General features: G+C 34.6%; 1 protein-coding gene across 1 annotated transcript in view; it reads right to left on the reverse strand.

Annotated features, from left to right (window-relative positions):
* Positions 1–1,369: 1,369 nt before the first annotated feature.
* GRIK2 (glutamate ionotropic receptor kainate type subunit 2) overlaps positions 1,370–23,664 on the reverse strand; it is a 353,523-nt gene continuing 331,228 nt past the window's right edge. Inside the window, exons 15-16 of the mRNA XM_059842388.1 lie at positions 20,692–20,942; positions 1,370–6,265 (exon numbers count right to left, since the gene is read on the reverse strand). Of these exons, the coding sequence (XP_059698371.1) occupies positions 6,101–6,265; positions 20,692–20,942 (416 nt within the window). The 3' untranslated portion in view covers positions 1,370–6,100. The remainder of the gene's footprint in view (positions 6,266–20,691; positions 20,943–23,664) is intronic.

Consider the following 23,664-nt stretch of genomic DNA (forward strand, 5'->3'; position numbering starts at 1 on the left):
CAACATGATTCTTTTATGATAAGCCCACAGGCCAGTTGTACTTATGACAAATTAACATTTTTAGTATAGGTGTTAATGCACAAAATTGCTTAGCAGTTGTAGATATCAGAAATTTCTGTTGATACACCTGAGCCCAAATGGCCGAGCCAGTTAGTGTGGTTACAGTATAAAGAGAAAGACAATGATGATGGTAACCACTCTGTTAGGCTGTTTTTCATTCCCTGGGCCTAACAGCCAGCAATCTACTTATGGGTAAATGCCATAAGACAATCTTTGGCATAAACCCATCATAAGTAGAACTTGTAGCTTCAAAACCAAAGCACTACAGATTTGGTCTGTGGTGGTCAGTGTTGCCCAAGGAACATTGGCTACAGATGCTTTACCAATTTTCAATGTTTTCATGCAATTTTTTCAGGTAAGTTTAAGGTAATGTATCCTATTTCCCCCAAGCAAAACTCCTACAGTCATGGCTAAAAGGAAACTAAGATTTTGTCATATTTTTTTAACCTAGGATTAGATTTCCTAAGTGTCTGGAAAAACAATACATTGCGTGATCAGGAAGGGAAGGCATTGTTTTGGCTCTGAGAATTCATGAAAGACAGATCAATGTATGATTGTCAGTATACACTTCAACATTCAGAAGAGCTAAGTTCAATGACACACAGTGTCACACATTGAAGAAGAAATAGGTAGAAGGGAAAGCTGATATATTTGTCCTCAAGACCATATGTGTTGTTTCCTTTCATTTATATTTCATTTTTCTTGAATTCCCAGTTTTTAATTCTAGCAGTCATAGAAAGACAGTGTTCTGGAATAGAAGTAAGAGGAAGTATTTATTTAATTTTGTTTAGAACTATATTTTGTGGAAAATTTATAATGATATCCATAAAATTATTAGCAAAATAGGATTGCTATAGATTTCAACAATGAGAGGCTTGTTGACTAAGGGGGTTGAAACAACGAAAGAATGAAAGGTTCCTGTTGTACAACTTAACCAATGTCTTAATCATAACTTTTCCAAACTTTGACCAATCAAAAGCTTTTCCAAACTTTGACCAATCAAAATTCTCATTCCAAAGCTCATCCTGTATATCTGTGTTAACCTACTTATTTAAAAAAAAAATCTAACGTAGCAGATTAAATATTTAAACCATTATAGAAGATATATGAAAATGACATTATCTTCCTATACCCCAAACCATGTAGGGAAAATTCCAGTAAGATGAGTCAGTGTGATAGCCCCTTTTGGTTGGTTTTATGATTTTTATTTTTTGATTATTCTATTGCTGCAGTGATTAGGATTTCAAGCAATGAGCTAAAACAATGTATTACTAGACTGGCAGTCAATCAGATCACTATCACTTCAAACATCATTTAAGAAGATCTACATTTTTTATTATTTATATAGCTCCATAGTTCATGGTGCTACATAGAACAAATCAAAGACAGATTCCCTGCCCCCTAAGAGCTTACAGTCTAGGCAAGTACAAGAACAACAGGAGAAGATAACACAGGCAGGGGACAGAGAGGAGTAGAAAATGAAAATAAAGACAATTAGATTACAGTCACATGAAAAGCTAATGTTTTTATCTTGGTGGATACAAACTGGGGAGATGAGGTGTTTGAGTAACTTTATTTTTAATTAGAACTATTTTTAAAGGAAGGCCAGAAGAAAAGGGCTTTGAAAATAAATTTCATACTGTCTGAGGTGCTTGTAGGAAGGCAGAGAGGTAAGACTGGAACAGAACAGGACACTAGCATGTTTGAGGTTGGAAAGCAATGATCTTTTAAGTAAGAGAAGCCAACCTCAGCGACCCTTTATTTTCCAATACATCCTTGAAATTCTAACAGAAACACAATCGTTTCTGTACACCTAGTTCTGCCTTAAATATTATATCTGTACATATTTGGGGCTGTATTGGATAAAACATTGATTCCTCTTAAGCGGAAGTTCTCACACTTCTTTCAAAGGAGTATTTCAGTTATCCTATTTTGTGTTTGTTGATGTATTTGGAGACTAAGTGAAGTTGTGTCCGAAGTGCTTCCCATTTTTCTAATATCCTTAACATCAAAACAATAAAACATTCTTTTATAGCATAATGTTTTACATCTTAGTATGATATTACCTCTGCTCATGAACCCTTTTCCCTGAAAATATTTTTATTTAGTAGAATATTAGGGCATTTCTCCTATTGTGGCTTTGGATTTTGGCACAGTATGTTTTCTTCCCTGATAAAGTATGTTTTTTCAATTCTGAAATATTAACAAGTTAGTGTAGTAGGACTAAACTGTTATTTTGGGGGTTGTGAATGCTCTATGGATGAAATCAAGAAAGATTAATGAACAGAGCCTCAAGTAAGAATAAAATTAAAGAAAGGGTTATGTCAAATCTATACTGAATTCTCCAACTGAAAATAGAGACAGAAATTTCAGAAAGAAATATCACATATAAAATCTGCCAGATACTCCCTGTATATGTCTGTACTTCTGTTTATATAAAGGGGGAATACCATTAAAAAGGCCTGCTGATGTCTATAATTGGGCAAATCCTCATTTACTGTAAAGCATCAGAGATCTCTTGATTTCATCCAACCATTTGGCTCATTATTTTCACTGCCAGTCCTCCACAAATAACATTTATAAACATGAAAGGGGTTTTCTCCTTTTATTTCTAGATATCTATTGCTATACAACCATGCTGAGGCAACCTGAAGATATAAATAGTGTGTCTTTTGTGTCTAAAAGATGCCTATTTTCATTGAAACAGACACGGGGGAAAAAAGTCCTGTTCAATTTTTATCTCCAATTGTCACCCACCAGGCAGCGCCATTTCACTGTGCTATAACTGCTCTAAAATTCTTCTCTAGAGTGACATTTAAGGTCAGAGGAGCACCCATCATCCTGTCCTGAGAAATCAGCAGACTAATTAAGCTGTTTTATGAGACCAGATAAAGCAGTTATATATGGTTTCTGAATCTTTGTGGTCCAGATCCTCTTTTGATTTTTGCTGGGAAGTTCCATCAGTTTTTAATGACAGTACAGAAATTTATACAGCATGAAAATTTCCGAATGTTGGGATAAGCCTGTCAGAGGCCTTTCCATACAAAGAATTTTTCTTCAGAATTGAGGATTTTTTTTGCAGCATTAAAAAGAAAATGAAGCTTTTGAAGAAATTTAAAGTAATTGGTCCTTTTCAAGTACAAAATTATCAGTAGTATTTTCTACTCTTTTGGGGGACAGGTCTTTATTAGTCAATTTTCTGCAAATGTCTTAATACAGAAATAATTACTAATGCACAACAGAGTAACAACATGAGTTAGTGCATGATTTTTGAAAAAAACCTATTATACTACTGTGAATCTGAGGAGCCATGCATTTCTAGTCTTGATCTTTAATACAAATCTCCTGTTTGCATATTTCCCTCAATAATGGAAGGCTGAAATTCTGACCAAAATCTTAATTAAGCTGCACTACCTGCATGATAGAAGTTTTGTTCCTTGGGGAATTTGACCCAATAAAATATTTGGGACATATTCTGCATTCACTGTTACTTTGGCTCACAAAAAGCTTAATGAGAATTAGTCTTGAGCATCAAGGTGAGAATGAAATCCTGCTTATTTCAACATCCTCAATGTAGAAAAGAACGGTGTGTTTGAATATAATACAGCATTTTATTACATGATTTTACAAATTTTATTGTAAATCATCAATCAAATGCAATAGCCAATTTTTTTCCATTCCAAGCCATCATAATTAGGAGTTTTCATTGTGTTATGACAGTTACTCTTTTCCCCTTTGTGTTTTAAAGAATTAACTTAAATATAAATTATGTACGTTTACTCATTTCAAGAAAAACTGCTTAAAGTGTTTTTAGCTTCTTTATACTTGAGACAAAGATAACCTGTTCTTTTTTATCACATAAATGGGGATGAAACTCACAAATATAAGAGAATTTGCTTTCTCAGTCCCTGCTCACAATGGAAATGGCCAGCTCAATCTCTATGAAGTTTTATGATAACTGGGTAGTAGACACAAACCTCCTATTTACCCCTCAAATTTCATTACATAATTTCTACAGTTTGGATTATATATCTTATATTTCTGTGCCATCATCTTTACTCACCAATGACTTATTATCTATGATTATTTCAATGTTTTGGGGGGTTAAAGCCAATTTTTTTTTTCCATATAAATACCATCTTAATAATCTTTTTTGGTTGACATAACTTTCCTACATAGTCCATACTATACATTTCTTGTTGAGAAACAAATAAATTTACAGTAGACAGAGGTGCAAGATTCAGCATCTTTAGGGCAACATTTCAAAATGCTATGTCCAGGAACTCACCACAGTCAGGACATATAAGTTAGCTTTGAAACAGATAAGAGCCAAATCCTGCAAATATTATCACAATGTGCTGCAGTGACTTCTGCCAGAAATCCCAGCCAACTGTCTTGTCACAAATTTAGTGGCAAGAATCATCAGGATAGGGCACTAAGCTGAAGCTAAGTACCAGTACTAACACAAAGTACTGCACATATGTTGCTCAAATCACGCAGCAAAACCAAACCAACTAAAACCTAAAACTTACATAAATTTGATGTTTTCTTTTTTCTTTTTTTTTTTTTTTTAATTTTGTGCATTGGATTCAAACAGCAAACTGAGTGCATATTAACCTCTATCACAATGTGGTCAAGAGGTCTGTGTCTTTTACCATTTTCACACAATTGTTCATGACAACATGTTATCAGCTTAGTGGAAACCAGGGGTGTAGCATGGTAAGCAGTGGTGGTAGTGCACCTATTTTTTTTATATTATATAACTTGAAAATATGTCTCTTCTAAGATTCCTTTTTCATGATAAAAATAGTTTTCACCAAACGTTGGTGGTGCGCACGCACTACCACTCATGCTTGGCATCACACCCCTGACGGAAACACATGTTCTTATTTTGTTGATAAAAAGTATTACAAAAATTTCCATACAAAAACTATTTTCATAGAAATCTTGCATTTCCACAAATAAACCTGAACATTTTTTTTTTTTGGGAAAAAAAAAAACTGCTCAAGAATATTGTTCATTTAGTACTGTGACTGTATTGAAAAATGCAGTCCTCCTTTAAGTTCTTGACATTCACTTCTGTTAGGTGACCCATCCCTCTTCCAACATTAGCGAGAATTGCACAGGCTCCATTGAGTTCAATTAGTAGCAGGAACAAGTGTTTCAAAACCCATTCAGGCTAAAATGCAAGCCCTCTATGTGTGAAATACACTGCTTCCCACCCCCCTCCCTCTTTTCACAATTATAGAAAAGAAAATCAATTGCTTATGTTTAAAGTTTGTAAGATACATTCCTTTGTACTAAGGAAGGTTTCATTCATCTAAAAATTGGGTCAAAATTCTGGAAATATTTTGTTGGTTTTTAGATCAAAGTTCCAACCCAAATTTTTTTTTTTTTTGTAATTATTATTTATTTACTTAGTTCAGTGTCACAAAGAGTCAAAAAAAAAGAGCAGGTTAGCATCCTCATATTTATTCTTCTATTCATGGGATTCATGTTTCTTCACTTGTAACATTTATTCGATCCAGGAAGATCATATCACCTTTTCCAGATGGCAGTTTCAGTCTACCAGCAGTTACCAACTTTTCTGTGCTGGGAAGTTCAGAAGAACATATGTTTCTTGTTCCACTACAGTTCTGAGATATTCCTTTTACTAGACTCCTTCTGTGGTTTGTATCATCTTGGGCATTTATTCTCCCTTTTCTGGCAACCGTTGAACTTCAAAAGGAACCTGTAACTTCTCACTGAGACTGCATTTGAAACCAGCCACAAAACTCACATGGAACATTCATTCATTCAGAATGGTGGAAACCCATGACAAACAGTGTAACCCTGCATAACTTGGTTGATCCATGATGCTTGTGATTCGAGTCTGGCCATTGCAACTGCTGAGATCACAGAGTCTCTAGTTCATAGACACAGCGGCATGAGGTAACTCATTTTATTTTGCACTTGTTGCATATTTCCACAGGAAACATTCTCGCAAGGTTGTTTGGAAAAAAGACGACAGTTTGTGCTTGGGGTATTTGGCTTCCCAGCTCTATGCCATGGTTTCTTTGCCTGGCAACCTTCTGTCGTTAAATGTGTGCATGTTGATAACTTCTTCTGTTTTCACAATAACAGGGGCCTGTGGCTTGTGTTTTAATCGACGCTGACACTTCAGAGACATCCTTAGCTCCTCTACCATGGCACTACAGAAGGACCTCTACAGAAGGAAATAGGGGAACAAGAAAAAGAAATAGCTGTAAGACATTACTAACTGCAATGTCTAGAAGCAGATTCACTGTCCTGGCACACACTTGTCATTCTTTGATTTGTTCCAGTCTGAAGCTCAAAACAAATTGCTGGCCTTATTATATGCATCACTATATATGAATATTACTATTTAATAATAATTATAATTACTTATCAAACAGTGTAAAAATCACCTTGCCTGTGCAATTGTTTTTCTGGCAGGTACTAAGTCTGGATGCATATGTTACATAAAACTACTTCAAGCAGATTTTCTGTCAACATGTTATCTTTACAGTACAGCATCTGAATGTTACGTATCTGTTAGGCATTCAGTAGAACCTCCTTAGTCATATTTCAAAAAAATAATTGCATTTCTATGAGACTAAAGTGAGAGTTCTTCCACAAAAACATGAAGTTTTAGTATAGGGAGTTTACCTGAATTCATCTTTAAATACTGTTAAAATCCAGATCTATTACTGTAAACTGATATTTACTCCATAGTTTACAATGTCTTCTGCATATAAACATTTTTACCCCTACTGATCATCATTTACGGATTATGAGTTTGCAAAAAAAGAAACAGGAAACCAGCAATTCAGTTTCATTGATCTTCATGAAAAATGCATTATTAAAAAAAGTTTATTAACAGGTTTACATCAAATCCTCAAAGCCCTTTTTCCAGTTTGCAGTGCAAGCAATTTGAAAAGTAAAATAAAATCTCCCTATTCCTTTAGTCTGACTGAATTCTCAACTGTTAATGGTGTGCTAAGCAATTAACCTTCTCTCAGTGCAAGAATTGGAGTATCAAATGACATATGGTAGTAAGGGAAAAATGTCTCACTTTTGGGTTCTGCATCATAGTTTAACCTAAACATTTTCCAGCTAATGGAGAAATATACTAGCTAAATAACCCATCCCAGAAGCTGAGGTGTTAAACCAAGCCTCTGACAATTGCTCTTAGCCAAAGAAAATTTGAGGTGGGGTCCAACCCTTTGCATTTTTCTCTCTTAATAACTAATTTCCAGGTCAGGGGCATGATTAGGAAAAAAAGGTAAATGAACAAATGAAAAACAAACAAACAACCTATTGAACCAGAACCAAAAAAGTCAAGTCACCTAGAATTACTCTATCTCATGACCAATTTTTGATTTTGTTTGATTAGTGGTAGTCAATATATAATTGTCTCATTTGGCTTTCAAATAAAAACCCTGCTTTATTTCTGTACTGGTATATCTTCATTACTCATACAAACCTGAATCTTGGAGATTGGATCCAGATAATATACAAACATCACATCCAACCTAGTTCACTGAGAACCTAGATTGAAGCTGCATTCATAAAAGTCTGCATTCAGCTTCCAGCCTCCCGGGCTGAAAGCAGTAAGGCACTCAGCTTTCCCCATTAAATTTTACAGCTCTGTCATTTGGCAATAGTAGAAATTCTGTGAAACACACTGGTGCTTGGCTTAGGTGTGGATCCTATTAGGATTCTCATTCCATGCCTGGGTTTCAATCCAAAAGGTATGCTCTGAAAGGACCTAAAAACCAAGATCCTTTATTCTTTAGCGACTGCTAAAGAATATGTGGCAGATACCCTTTTCTTCAGTGCAGCCAGCCAGCAGCTGGAGAATTAGAGCTGAATATAAGTCACATTTAAGAGTGTCAATATAACTGCATATTCTGCCAGAGAGATTTAAGCCTGTGTCTCAGTAAACAGCTATAACCTACAGGCATTAGACCTGTAGGTCACTTGCAGTTGCTGCCTACTGATACTGTTCCACTTGGCATGGTAGCAGTTAACAGAGGCATAGACAGAGAAAGGGAGACAGGGAAAACATGAGCTGTTCTGTAGACTAGGAATGAGAGCACACAGCAGCAAAGGAAGGGCTTCAGTAGTAGCTCCTGTTTCTGTGAGAACTTCAATGGTTGTACATAAAATTCCATTTTGTGCAGAAGAGTGCAAATATCAGTTGTCTTAATTAGGAATTAGAGCAGAGCATGAATCCAACAAAGCCTGAACAAATGCCCTCTTCCCTAATCCTTTGCATGAATAAGGAAATGGGCAGGTAGGAAGCGAAGGAAACTATAATCTTGCTCTGGGCATGACACACTTCTTTTGAAGCATTTCTTTCTCCTGCTGAGTTTGAAATAAAGGAATAATGCCCACTCAACTTACAGTAGAAATGATTTTACCACCTACAACTAAGAAAAGTTTAAGTTTTGAATCCAAATGAGAAGAAGGTGTATTTCTCTGGTTCAGAATCAAGTTCATGTCCTTCAGAGGTGAAAGTTTGGCATTTCTGGCTGAAGAGAGCTCTGCAATGTGCACCGGGTTGACATTCAAGACAGCTTTCTTTGTGTGAATGAGGTGGCTAAAATTTTTGATTGAATGATCTGAATGCATATGTCAGATCTAAATGCATAAGGTATTTTTGCTGACCATTGTGTAGAAAGCAGAAAACTGTACCTACTTATCCTGGTATACTTTGGAAATTGAAATTAACCCTGAAATATTTTAAAAGGGCAAGATTTAATTTAGTATTCCCTAATGGCTTACAGTCTAAATTGCTATGGCTTGAATATCTTGGCATTTCCACTATGTAAGGAACCTAGCATATAACTCAGGAATTTCGTAGGGAATACATTAAGAAGTAAATGGTGCAACTCAGTGCTGCACCACTTGTAGCCGTGATATGGCTCTCACCTCTGGAATTAAAGACCTAGCTAAAACATTCTGAGGAACAAAATCCTTCTAAATTTTAAAATGATGCATTAGCTCTAAAAACTTTCAAGATTGTGTTCTTTGTCTTTTTTTTTTGCCAAGGCATCTAAGATGACAGTGCCAAATTAGAACATATCCTTTTCTTGAGGAATCAATCCACCAAAAGCTTTGCAAAAATCTGCAAAGGGTATAAATTTTTAGGTAATATCAGTAGAAAATAGATTACAACCAACATCCAAGAGGTGAGAAGATACATGTCAACATTCTGAAACACCCTGAAAATGATATCTCAAGAAATTTGACAACACATATAATCTGAGACTTTTTCCTGAATACGAAAACTCATTAAAAGGGAAATGTTTTAATTACTGAAAGTCTTAATAAAGCAGATACCATAACTTTGAGAGAGTTATTTTATATACTCTTCCATCCTGTGTTTTCAAATTATTTTTTATAAATTTTTTTGTGATCTTGTATGTGCATACATTAATCAAAATATTGTTTCTGATTAAGAGTATCGTTACATATCTTCTGTTTGTTTGTTTGTTTCAAATTTTATTCACTGAAATAGTCTGTATTTCAAAAATATCATTTCAAGGCTATGTAAGAGTTTATGATCCAGATCTTTTTTCTTCTTTGGGTTCTATCTGAGAAATACAAGGAAGAGTTTTCACACATACTATAAAAGTAATATTCAATAAATTTTAGAAAATATTTATAGTTTATTTTTTAAAATTGAAATTAATTTTTTTGGTCTAATTTCAATTCCAATCTCTGTAGTCTCAATTTTCTATACCATTAAACTTTGTGTTCTTTCAGTGTTAGGATACAATTTTTTGAAAAATAAGATGTGAAAACAGGAAGAAACTCTAGCAATTTTTTTGTGTGACAGATAAAAGACGTTTTCAGATATGACTTTAGAAAAGATACTCCAATGTCTTGATCCTTGTTATTCAATTGCTAAGGGAAAACAGCATAATATTTACAGAACTGAAGGGCTACATTTCAAAACTGCTCTCCATCATGGAATTGAGCACTTTTTTTAGTATATATTACAAGACTCTCCACTTAATTCAAAGAAAATAACCTCTTGCTCCCAACTTACCTTCTACACTGCAGGCATGTTACAAGAACATCAGTTATTATCGATTTTTCACTAACCCTTACAAAATCTTAAGTTGTCTTCTTAAACGCTACCAGAAACTAAATGCTGCCTCCAAGTTATCTTAGATATAACCAAGTGCTAGAAGAATTTAAGGACTGCATACAGCTCTCTAAACCATAGTGCACAGAAGTGTATCTGTTTTTTTGCAGCATGGCATGATAAAACATTACCAAAAAAGTGTACAAAAGATCATTTTAATCAGAACTGTAATTCTTACCCTTCGAACACAAAACAATTCTTAAAAAAGTTCATCTCCTTAAGACGAATAAAGAAGTAATTGACACCTCTGACATTCTTTGCCACAGCTGACATCTCACAAGTCATGGAGAATCAAGATGAGAATTTTGCAAAATGTTACCACTGCTTATTAGACAGCTTATGCATGGCTTTACTGCATGAGAAAAAAACCCATGGCTTTGCACAAGTGTATTAATATAAAAGGTAGATAATACTTACACCTCTTTCATTATTTTGCTTTATGAGAATTTAGAAAGGTAATTATAAATCATAATAGAATTAGTTAGACACATAATTATGGGACTATTACCATAGATTTTTCTTTTAACAGCCTAAAAAGAGCAACAGGAAGAGAGAACAGCATGTCTGTACCACTCTAAACATTCTGATTTAAGTGATTAATAGTCAGCGTGTTTTAATTTTTAAAAAATCTCCAATTGGTGTTTTATTTTTTTCCCTTCTTTGAGGCAGATAATATAAAGATGACTGTCAGCATTCAATAGAAGGATCTAAGATTTACTGATAAGTTCATTACTTCCAGTCTTGTCTGTCAGACATCATTTGAAGATTTGTTTAATTTTCTTAAAGCAGTAACAGCAATAATCCTGTGTTGTCTTGTTGTGTTATGGGTCACTGTTCTAGCATCCAGGAGGACATAGCAATCAAACTGTTTTTTGTCTTGAAGTTAGCTGAGAATGAATGCACAGTCCAACCCTGACTCTCCTTTCTAATCACTTTCTGATTCCTATGCCACTCCTTCAGGGATTTTAAATATGTGTGTGGAAAACCTGTCAATCTTAAACCCTCTAGGCAGAAAAACAAATTCTATCAAAATGTTGGCTTAGGATCACAAAGAGATGAATAATTAAAGAGAAAATAACCTCAGAAAAAGTGAAATCATATATCACAGTAGTTGGAGTACAAGCATTTCAAAGTTGAAGGGTACGTGTAATGATCAGACTTTTAGGTTATTTAGTTATATACCTATTCTTAAGCATGATTGTAGATCAAAGTTGCACATGTGCATATTATACATATCTATATATGCATAATATAGTAACATTACAAATATTTTGCTACTGGCTTTTCTGATGCAGTACAGTTTAAATCCATAACAAGTACGAAGCACAAGTACACTCCAGATTAAATTCACAGCAAATACCTGAACATATCACCAGTATATTCTCAGTTTTAGATTAAGCAATTATTTGGGGTTTTGGTGGAAATGGAACAAGCAACCATTTTAGGAAGTTATTTTCAGACCAAAATATATCATAGACCAAAATATATGTCACTTGTATGAAACAGAAATTTCACTGCCCACTCAAATGACGACAATAATATCAAGTAAAGAGAAAATTTTAATTCCACAGGTAAAGCTTTGTGTTCACCATAGTATCTACAAAATCACCATCAGTAGAGTAGTTCCAGACAGCTTGATGAAGCATGAGGGGCTTCACCCTGTAACTGAATGCTGGTTGTTTCAAGGACTTTAGTAGCTATTTGACAGAGAGGATCGAAAAAGTCTGATGGGACTGACCCTTCCTATAACAAAACAACACTGAAACAGTTTTCTCCAGGCTGAAAATTTCTTTCTCGCTGAGTTTTAGAGTTATGAGAAGAACTCACACAGGACCTCACTGCAGGCCACTTCTTGTGCTTATTGTGTATCCCTGTGGGACAATAAAATTTCAGCTTGCCTTAAATAAATTATCAACTGGTGTCAAAAAAAAAAACAAACATATAAAACAAACAAACCAAAACAAAAAACACCCATGAAAGAACAGTTCCGCCACTCTCAAATTCAAAAATTTATTTCCTAACAGAACAAAATTCACTCTGGTGGATGACAGAGACTTCCAGGAAAGAAACACTTAATTTCATTTAAAGTCTTCTGAAACTATTTTCCTTGTTTCCACCCTGACAGCTACCCTTCTTTTTGTGGTTGACGGGGAGCTTCTATTAGTGCAGAAAACTTTTTTCAAAGTGGTTTTGTTTGGCTCTGCCAGCAGCCCTTCTGGCCATCACACTGACCATGATGTTTTTCTGACTCACCTGTGGACCTAGGCTGGGGCAGAAGGGATTGCACTTGTGTGGTTCCACTCTTTCCTCTCAGAGAAATCCCAGAGGATGTCATAGGGCAATTGCTCATCAGCCCCGAGGGCTCTCTCTCATGCAGGATTCCACAAGGTTTCATCCTGTCATCTCTCCTTTCAACATGTATATGAGGCCACTGAGGAGATAATGAAATAATTTGGGCTGTGGCGTCATCGACACGCAGATGATACACAGTCCTACTCCATTGTCAGACCAGGACTGTGCAGTCATTTTGAGCTTCCAGTGCCTGGCTGAAATAGGGGGGTGATGGCAATTTAACCCCAGGGAGAGAGGTGTTGTGTTGGACAGGCAAGGGCAAGCACTCAGAAGGTATCTTCTATCCTCATTTTTCAGTTCAACCTCTTCAGGAAAAGGCTGACAGTCTCACAATTCTCTAGGTTTGGGTCTGTGTTTTCAAACTCAGAGTGGCAACAAGTGCTATTTGTCATTACTGTGTCAGTCAGAGGCAACAATTTCCACTGATGTAACCTTGTGACGCCAGTCCAGATCTTCTTCTAGAACACGGTACTGCTGTCTCGTGTCCCTGGGCAATGGCTACACAAGACTAGCAGGTGTTTAACAAGGACTGAGATCAATTAATAGTACTTCAGCCATGTAGCTGTCACTGAGAAAATAAATAACAGAATATATGGCATTGCCTAACTGGTTTAGAACACTAACCATTGCAATGGTAACAGGCGTGTATTTTGCAATCACATCTGTGCAGATATTTTTCTGCCTTTCAACAGAGGAGATCCTGGTTGTGCTGAGTCAACCCCCAGAGACCTGGCATTCTCAGCCACAAGATATGAAGGGTCATTCACCTGTTGAATCATCTTTGATCCTACCTCTAAATTCATTCTTTTTGTCAAAGGAATGTCAAGTTTGTTGATCACCAAGCATGGTGAAAGAAAGTGATGATGATATGTAATTAATGCTGTGTCGTAGCAATCTGTTTGGATTAAAATGTTTTGTATAACATGATTTGAAAATAAATAGTTAATTTTACAGAGATGTTTTAGAAAATAAATATAACCCTTCTTACCTGAATTCTAAACAGCATTTTTTTCAGAGTTTGCTCAGATCAAGTCCTCTGTACTTTATTCACTGTAAAAATTTATACTAGTTTTATAGCTCAGTGTGATAGTATGAACTCAATGAGAAATTTGGCATGGCCTCAAATCATATTGAACAGAGAGAGACTGTTAGAATTAACTTAATGCCAAGGTTTTCTACTGTTTTGGAAACACTGTTCCAGCCATGTTGCAGTACAAATTATCAAAAGTTTTAGCACCCATTTCTCTGCAATTATATGGTTTCATCTGACAGTCAAGGATATTTTCTCAATCTAAAGGTAGTAGGAAATGCTTGTTGTTATTTTGCTCATCTATACAAAAGTCAAAGTAAATAAATCAGCTGAACTACACTGTATTTGCTACTACATTTAATTTTAACATAGCTGATAATTAAAAATCAAAAGTTTAACGTTTTATATTAAAATATTATATACTAAAGTAATATTTATAGGAAAATAATGAAAAAATATTAGAAATACATGAATGCTTTATGATCTGACATTTTTTCCACTGGAATGAAAAAATATTTTTATCAGAGGATAAAATAATCATATAATGTGTTTCTTCTTTCTATTGATAGGTGAAAGTGAACCACATTTGGTGTAAAGGAAACAACATTTAGATGTTTCCAAACTTTTTTTTATCCAACTGCAAATTCTTGTCCAACTTAAAATATTCCATAACAATTTAAGATCTGGTCTTTGGCTGAATGAATATGGAGCTATAGTGAACTTCCTGAACTTGTATACTTAAGTATTTATCAACTTTACATACACTACTATATTTTCAGTTGCTTTTTGAAAGACACAAATTAAGACATTAAAAATGCCTCAGAAAAAAAAGGTCCATTACCAAACAGATACTGGTTGAGCTGTAATCAAAAATCCAAATAGAATTTTTGGTTTTAGTATTTTATTGTTTGCAAATTACTTTAAAATGCCACAGTTGGTAACTTGTATTTTTCCATTTTTTTTCTTCTTCTTTTTTTCTTCTGTTAAGATGTTTGGAGATGTGGATTTGATTTTGGTTTTGGGGAGGTTTGTTTTGATTTGTTGGGTTTTGTCATAATTCGTCCCCTTAAAAATATTCTCTAACATTGACTTACATGGTTTTCAAGAGGGTATTTAATTAAAATTATTACCCAAAATTCACGTAATCTCTACACCTACACACATACAAATTAACCATACAAGTTTGTACATACTCATACAGTGCTCAGGGAACTACAGAATGATAGAAGCTCCTAATTTTCCAATGGCATGTCTGCAGAATGCAGTGTGCTAATGTTGGAAAAACATTTTCTTCCATGACCTGTCGCAGCTGCTGCTTTTCGCAGCCAAAAGTACAATTTCTGAGGTTACTCCATTAAAAAATGTGACACAAAAATACAGACCTACATCACTGACTGTAGTTCATATAAAAGCTACTTGGAATATAAATCCCAAAGCTTTTACTTCAATTTACCAAGAATGTCCACATTCTTTTGTTTCTTGTAGCCTGAGGAACAGGCTTTTCAACTTTAAAATCTTTTGAACATGTCTCCCCCTGGAAAAAAATCACTAGGATGAGATTTACTTTGGTATTGTTCCAAAACTATTCTAAATTACTGTCCCAAATTCAAAGGCTTCTGATATTAAACTATTAGGAATATTTTTGAACTCCAGTAAAACTAACATAACTGCATTTTTTGAGAAAGAAAAGTACTTAAGTGACAACTAATTTGGAAAATTAACCCAAACCACCACACCATAAAATATTATGGTAAAATAAGAAGGATTCTAAAAGCTTTTCAGTTTTTCATATAAAACAATTGAAATTTGATTTTGCGCTGTTGGTGAGATAACAATTTAAACAAAGATTAAAATACTGACTTTCTACACATCTTTCTGACAGAGAAGCATCAAAATATTTCAGAAATTATTAAATTATTTCTGTAAGTCATTAACACATAGGAAAAGCTATATATTTGCACTTGGTTGATATGAATTCTAAAAAGCAGCATTGTAAGACATAATGAATGAAATTTATCCTAGTACATATAGATTGTAAAGGGACTTTGGAAAATAAACTCTTGTTAGCATTTACACTGACTCCATGTAAACAAACTGAGAAAACTTAAATCATATTTGAGAAAAGCAAAATCAGGCTGACCAGTAACTTTATATGGTCACAGTGCAGCAGCTGTTTCAATCTATCAGCTCTTGGCCCCTCCTTGCCTCTTGAGAAGAGTGTGGGACCACCACACCAATAAAACCAGTTTTGCAGATAGCTTCTCCAGTCAATGTCACCCTCTCCAAAGAAACCCTCACCAGGATAGGCACAAGGACAACAATTTACAATGGTGACAACAAGCAAGGTCTATTTATCCATGGCACTGCCTTCATCAATACTGTGAATTTCATTCTAATGTGTTCAGCAGTGCACATGTAGTTTCTACCACACAGCTGACTCTTACAGTGGTATCTAATCACTGTGTAAGGGTGGTATGAAAATGGAAATAATCTCAGAGGATACTTAAAAAAAAGCCCTGAACACACAAAATCAAAGGAAAGGTCAATAAATTCTCAAACTGAGAATCATCAATATATTGTGCTAAATATTAATGGTTTTCAAGGTCTGTGTTTTCCCTGGCATTTCCGATAATAATATGAGCAATACAAAACTAAATGTGTGAAATGGACATAAACCCATAATGCATTGATGCACATCAATTAAAAGAAAAAAGAGGAAAGACACAGTAATTGTTTTAAATGGCTTCTGTTTCTAACCTTGCTTACTCACTGCCCTCTGAGTGCCTGTTAAAATAAGGGAGCAGGTCATTCAGCAGCAAAAGCAATTATAAAATGCAAATGACTGAGCATTTATTGTCAAGATTGGCTAGATAAAAAAGGTCTGATAATAACATGTTTCCAAGTAGATGACATAATTAACTGTTTGTATCATAAACAATGGGAAATAATACAAGCCTTTAGCATTTTCAGAAAGGCTGCAATTAAACAATAGGTAAGCATTGCGACATCAATTTTATTAAAAAGTGACAATTAAATTTCCCTCTCAGAAATTAGAAGGCACCATCTTGTGGTTTCTCTGGAAGAATGCAGTCAGGTCAACCTCTGATCTACCATCTTCTCCTACCCTTTCCCACAGCACTAACTGGAATATCAACATACAGGCAAGAATATGTGCTCTGCCATTCCCAGCACTTTCTCTGAAGGAAACAGTGAGACTATGTATTAGGCAAGACTAGAAGAGTTATCCAGTCCAAAACACACACCAGGTTATGGCATTATTAAAAAATGTGTGTTAGGTAGAAAACTCAGAATTACTAGCAATCATAGCAAAACCACATTTAATTTCTCATAAGATCAAATTGTACCATAACCTAAAGACTCTGCAGCTCATTAAAGCTACATGAATTTTTGAGCCAGTTAGAATCAGAAAGTCGTGTTCCTGCTATCCTTACATTATAAAAACATGTTTTGAACATTTTGCAGAAAGCATTTTAAATTTTTGTATTCAATTCATTTCAGGCAAGAGTCATCCAGATAAATTTGTGCCATCTCCAAAGAGTCTCATACACAGGTCACAGCTCAGCATTCAGAATTTCTTGTTCTGTGGAATCTGCAGTTGTAAGCAAAACAGTTCTGTATGTAATGCGTGTATATTCCTAGCTACTGATCTCTGCTCTGGGCCCAGTTCTGCCAAGAGCTCAGTCATTGTGTCTTGTGAGATAAGTTATCCACACTGATCTTTCTCAACTCAATTGTGCAGCTGAGCAGTGAATTATTTAACATGGAAAATTCAAAAGCTTTGGTCTTCCCTGTAAATGTATGTGAAATATAAATAAGTATTAATGTATTTATTGTTTTTATTGCTTTGAAAATAAATTATAAATAAATAACTATTTCAGAGAGGTTAATGTAATTGATGTTTATGTTATTATTTGATTGTGTCACTCCAGATATACTTTGTGGGCTGTATACTTGCTGTTTCAGTACATGTTGAGATTGAATCTAGTACTTTTTTACTATAGGAAGTGTGTGACCTCATCTCTTAACAAATAGTTAAGGTGTGTGCCTTGATTCACGTTATTTGAAGTACTTAACAATTCAAAATTAATAAAATATACATCTGCTTTTTTTACACAGGTATACCCAGTTCCTTCCTGCTGAAGGCTCAATGAGTTTTGAATGGCTAGAAATTATAGCAGAATTTAATCCATATATAGCTGTTTTCACATTCATAATGACTGGATTTTCTAGAAAATAGTTAGTAATTAAGGATACTTATTTTTCAAGCAAGCTAGCTTTAGTAAGTGTCAGTGACTGGCAGTCTAACTTTGATAACATCCAGGCTTATCTTTGCTTTTGATTGGTGTTAATAAGAGAGGAATTTCCCTCTGTCTGGAAAGTATTGTGGTGGCATAAAGTCATCTGTTTCACAGAAAGTCTCAGGAGTGTCATATGTTTGTTTCTGACTTTTAAACACATCAGGGGCATGGATGTTTTGAGCCATCTTTTCTTACAAGATGCAGCATTTTTTATTTTAGTGAATAAAACCATTTTATCTGCTGTTTTTCTTAGCTTGACTCCTTTCAAGATTTCACTCCTCCAAACAGGTTCACACCAAACAATATCTCTGCTCATGTGTAAGCTCCAAGATCAGGATGACATAAAAAATTCTAAACCCCCATATCTGTATTATACAATTTCAATCTGCATTGCCTCCCTGCTGGAAGTACAAATGAATATTTAGTATACATTACAAAGCAAACACTCATACACTTATAGCTCGAGACACCCCATATACTCAGCAGCTGAAGTTGTCTGATTCATTTTGTTTCCTTGGTTCTTAATATGACCTTTGATCTTCCCTCTTGGGAAATACTGACAAACACTGTGCCAGAATGATGCTCTGATTCCTAAGGGATGAAACCACAAATGTTACCAAACCCTTACAGGTGCCTCTTCTAGCCCCACAGGATATCCAAGGCAGCACTATTTGCAATGTTTACTAATCTCTGCAGGGACTTGCAGAGACTGGGGAGAAATGAGAGGATTTCTTATCTCGCCCTAGGCTGCTGTTGCTCCCTCTCCTAGGCAAAGGGGATCTGCTACACCTGGAGAGGTTGAAAGAAGACGCTTTCTGAAAGTCTTTGGGTGTTGCAAGAAGACTGGGTGAGGGGATGGTGGGGTTGGCCATGTGTAGGGATGCAAGCATCATCTTTGCCTGAAGTTCATTCCATAAATAAAACTTCAGTGAAATTTCAATGATCTGCTGATATCAAGGTATGTGGGAGCAGCAGGGAGGAGACAGCAGGTAAGTGATTGGAGGCAGGGAGGAGAGAAAGGAGAGAAGCCTGACTCAACTCAGCTGCTTCAGATTTATTCCTAACTTTTAAAAGTATCTAAATACTTGATTATTAAACATTTCTGGTACAAATGGTTTTGAAAGGTCACATTCCTCCAGTCATTGTTATCTCTATTCAACACTAATGAGCAAAAAAGTGATAAAAAACCAAACACAAAAGAAAAATGAAAAAAAAAATCAAACCAAGCAAACATACACAAACTCTTTCTCCCCCCCACCAATCTAAAGAACTTAAAGGAAACAAATCCTTATTTAGAACGTTTCTGTTTGCTTCCCCTGATACTCAACTTCCAACATGCTGCTCTTGTCACATATGTATTTACACCCTGTAAAATACTGAACTCGTGTAACAAAATTATTATCAAAGCAGTCCTATTTTTTAATTGAGAGTGTGCTAAAAGTCCAGAAAAGCTAAACCAAGTTTTACTGATGGTTATATGAGATCCATATCCATTTTAGGAATGGATAAAAATTATTGATATTTACATGGGTTTCTTAAGTAACCAGTATTATTATTCCTTACAGATTCATTTCAGAAACATAACATTCCAATAGTCTGTTAACAGAAGGAATTAGCCTGCAGTACTGTAAAGAAGAGGACCTAAAGGGTCCTTCAACAATTAAATGAATGTACCCATGTTCAAACAGTGTTTAGGACCTTGAAACCTCACACTGCTTTAGTGTGTGTTAGAAAAAAATTCTTAACAATATATTTATAACAGGAAATTTGAGTACCAAAAAGTTGCCTCAAAAGAAGCGAAAACAAATAGTAAATTTTCTGAGTAATGACTCAAGTTACAAAAGCTCACTAGCATCATCTGGAAAAATACCAATATAAATATATCTTTTGGATTTACTACTGATTGTATTAAATTACATTTCTAAACATAAATTTAAAAATTGTCAGAGGTCACAATCTCCTCAAAAGTAAAAATCAAAAAGACCTAGCAAAATCCAATATTTCTCTCGATGTTTAAAATTCAGATTTTGCCATTGCAATAAAATAGACTATTTATTTTAGGTTTAGACATGGGCACATACATATAGCAGTATTTAATTATTATGCAAAAAAATGATAATTTCAGCAACAAATTTTTCAATATATTATTAGTCTTAGCACATTTACAGTATTCTGGTTGTATAAATTGCAAGTAAACAACAAGTTAACAATAGGATTTTCAATATTGGGTCAGTTTGAAATTACAGGACATCATATCAGTAGTAAACCCACCAAAAAAAGGATCATGTTGATGTAATCTTTTCCAGATGTTACCAGGACAACTTTGTAAATATAAACTCCTGTAATAAACATTTCCATAGAGACATTTTTAGACTTTGACTCTGAGCTACAGAGAGTTTGTCTTTTGAAAATCAGAATTATCTGTAGGAGATTAATTTGTTTCCCATTACAGTTTCAGATTTCTTCTTCATCCATAAAATTAACTGCAGTGAACTTCCAGGAGTAAAAAGCTGTCTTTTTTCAGGCTTGAATAAGAGGAGAAATAGTCACTTGTCCTGAAATCTGGCTACAATTAAACACATTGAAAAAAATTAAAAGCTGTAAATGTAAAACTTGGATATTTTGCTGTCATCCTTTGTTAGACAAATACTTTACTATAAGAATAAACAATAAGTATGCATCACCTACATTTCACTAAACATCACAAAATGTTTAAAGTATTATTTAAATAGACCATAAATATAAAATAAACAGGTAATGACAATATTTACCTTTTCCAACTGGGCATTTTTTTTTGATTTATACAAAAACTCCCCAACTGCCACAAAGACAGAAAGCACCAATCCTGCTGCCAGCACGATGAAGATTCCTCCAATATTTTGAACTCCCAAAGCACTGGCCTCTTTACTTTCCTCTTCTGGGCAACCATTGCCTCTCCACCATTTCTCTTTCATCATGTGGAGCTTGCCTTCTTCCTGCAGCTGAAGAATTGCTATAGTGATCTTGTCTCTATATGGAGAACCTGAAGAGAACACAGGGAAGAAATATCACATGGAATATATTACATGAAATGTTAGTTATTCCAAATAAGAATAAATAACAACTCATGAAAACTATATCTTTAACAGCCATAATATTAGTCAAAAAGACATTTGCTTCTCGACACCATCACACTGATCACATAAATACAAACCTGCTTGCTCACACCAATATATAGCCAGAAAACTTGATCCAGCTGCTATTGCCAGTAAGCCAGGCCACTTGATGCAGCAATTCCTATCACATTTATTCCCATGGTCTCAAAGTTCTTCATGCCCAAATATTATACTCAGTCATTTTTCCAATTTTTTCCCAATAAGTTTTTAAATGGGCTTCATTAGATTTAGTTTAATATACTAAATCTGCAGGCTGTTGCTTCATAGCTTGCTACCACAAAGCTAATGAAAGTTCATATTTAATGAAATTAGCTTGCTACCACAAAGCTAATGAAAGTTCATATTCATATTTAATGAATACTTTCTCCTGTCATTTTATTAAATGAGGGAGAAACAATTTATGCTTCAGGACCAACCCACAAAAGTCTTTATTTGATAGATTTTCAGGCACTTAAGATACCTTTCAGCATGCACTTACTTATTAACAGTACCAGGTAGCAAGAATTCAGAGGGATAATATTCAGTGTGTTTGGATATCAGGGATGTATATTCTCATATTTTGATGTATTTCTTTCTCATAATCCATTATTTTAAAATGACATGATAATTTTGTAGCTTTTGAACATTTCAATATTTCAAGGGATAGTTCAAAGGCTGGTGTCATATCTTTGTATGTAATCTGTTCTCTTTTATTTTACGTTGTGCATAAGGGCTTCTCAATGGGTATTTTAAAATGTACATTGATAATTGAATAATGGCAATGAAAAAAGCTTTTATTTTCTGGATGTTAGAGAGTAAATCATGTCAGTTAGAAGTACTTTCTCTGTTAAGACTTGTGCAATGTTTAAGTAGAGAACAAAGCCATCATTTCTCTTGTCCTTCGAAAACAGGAACAAAAGACTCTTCATTAAAGTGGTTAAGAAATCTCAGGAAAGGAAGAAAAAGAGTAGATGAAAAGGCATAACATCCCCTCTATAATGTATCCCTCCTCTTTTTCTCTCTATCGTAATAATGCTACTTACTGGCTATAGATTTTAGGGTTTCTTTCAGCTGAGTAATAAAATAAATTTTCATTAACTTTTTACCTTTGGAAAAAATCTTCTGTATCCGCTAGAGAGATGGTACCTGTTTAACTATTTAATGCACTGTGATCAGCTGTGAGGAGCTCAAGAAATGCATGGATAAGATGCTTTATAGTCTTAAAACTGTTGGAAAATATGTATACTTTTTTTTAAATTTCTTTTAACTTATTCTAAATTTCTTCAAATTCTTTTTACATATCTAGAACTTATCCTGAGAAGAAAGCTTATAACAAATAGCTGCTGTGCCAGTAGAGAACATAGAAAGAACTGCTACTTACAAAATACAAAAGCATCTTTTCCTTTATTCAAGAATAAAAGGTGTGAAGAGCCATCCTCAAAGTATTTAAATTGCAAGGACTTGTGCATTTATCATCTATGCTTAGAAAAGGATGATGTTTTGTGCTAGGAGGTAAACTGTGTTTGCACTGGACTGTACAGGAAGCATAAAGAAAGGAAAACAAACTCTTTTCTACTCTCTTGTGCATTCAGGGGCCTAAGTCACATCATTTCAGACCATCCTGATTATGCTGGAGTTCTGCAAACCCTATGCTTGACATGTTGCTTCAGTCAGATGGAAGAAGGAAGTGATTAGTCCACAAGAGCCTGGGGAAGTGTAAGTGCATTCTGTAATCTTTTGGGGATATTTTCAACATTACACTGCATATAAATATTTAACAATAACAGCTTAAATAACATTAGATTCAGAGAAATAGTCTTGGACTCAGTTTAAGCTGTCTTCTGATCTGACAGGCTGCTTTCTAATTAAACTGATTTGCATTTTGTTTCCACACTCTCTGTTGGTCTAAATATAGTGAGTACCATCTATTCGTCATGTATTATTTATATTTTCTGGGGATCAGATTTTTACACTTACAATTCTAGTCTATTTGAAGCAGTTAAAAAATTAATTAACTGAGGAATTCATAGACAGAAACAATAAAGCATGGGCTAATACAGTCTACGATTAGTTACGTTTATGAAGGTTGCATTAGAAACACACAGCTAATAGTGACTCAGTACAATAGTAATTGTATTGCTGTTGGTGGTCGGCAAAATTTTGCACACATAATTCTGGAATGGATTACAGGGCCTTTCTACTGCAATGTTTATATTTGTTATACCTTATTACCCTGTCTAACAAGTGATCCTGTCACAAGTAAGGATCGATGTGGGATGACAAGCATTATATATTGCTGCTGTTAAATCAAGCATTTAAAAATTTATATCCATGAAAAAGCTAGCATTGAATGCTGTAGTTCTATTCTAATTCTGAAGGACCTAGAATGCTCTAAATTCATAGTTTTCATTTTGCAGCAAATATTGAGTACACCTAATAATCTGATACTTTGAGAAAAGGAATTTTTAATTCTGTTTATCCTTATTCAAGTAGCTCTTAAAAGAACAAAGGAAGCATATGAACAATATTGTTTCCTCTGACTATATTTTCTCCTAGCTTTTTTTCTCTTACAAACAGGACTGCAAGTCCCAGCAATGGAAAATCCACCCA

This window comes from Haemorhous mexicanus, chromosome 3, assembly GCF_027477595.1.
Source record: "Haemorhous mexicanus isolate bHaeMex1 chromosome 3, bHaeMex1.pri, whole genome shotgun sequence".
In the NCBI taxonomy this organism is placed as follows: domain Eukaryota; kingdom Metazoa; phylum Chordata; class Aves; order Passeriformes; family Fringillidae; genus Haemorhous; species Haemorhous mexicanus.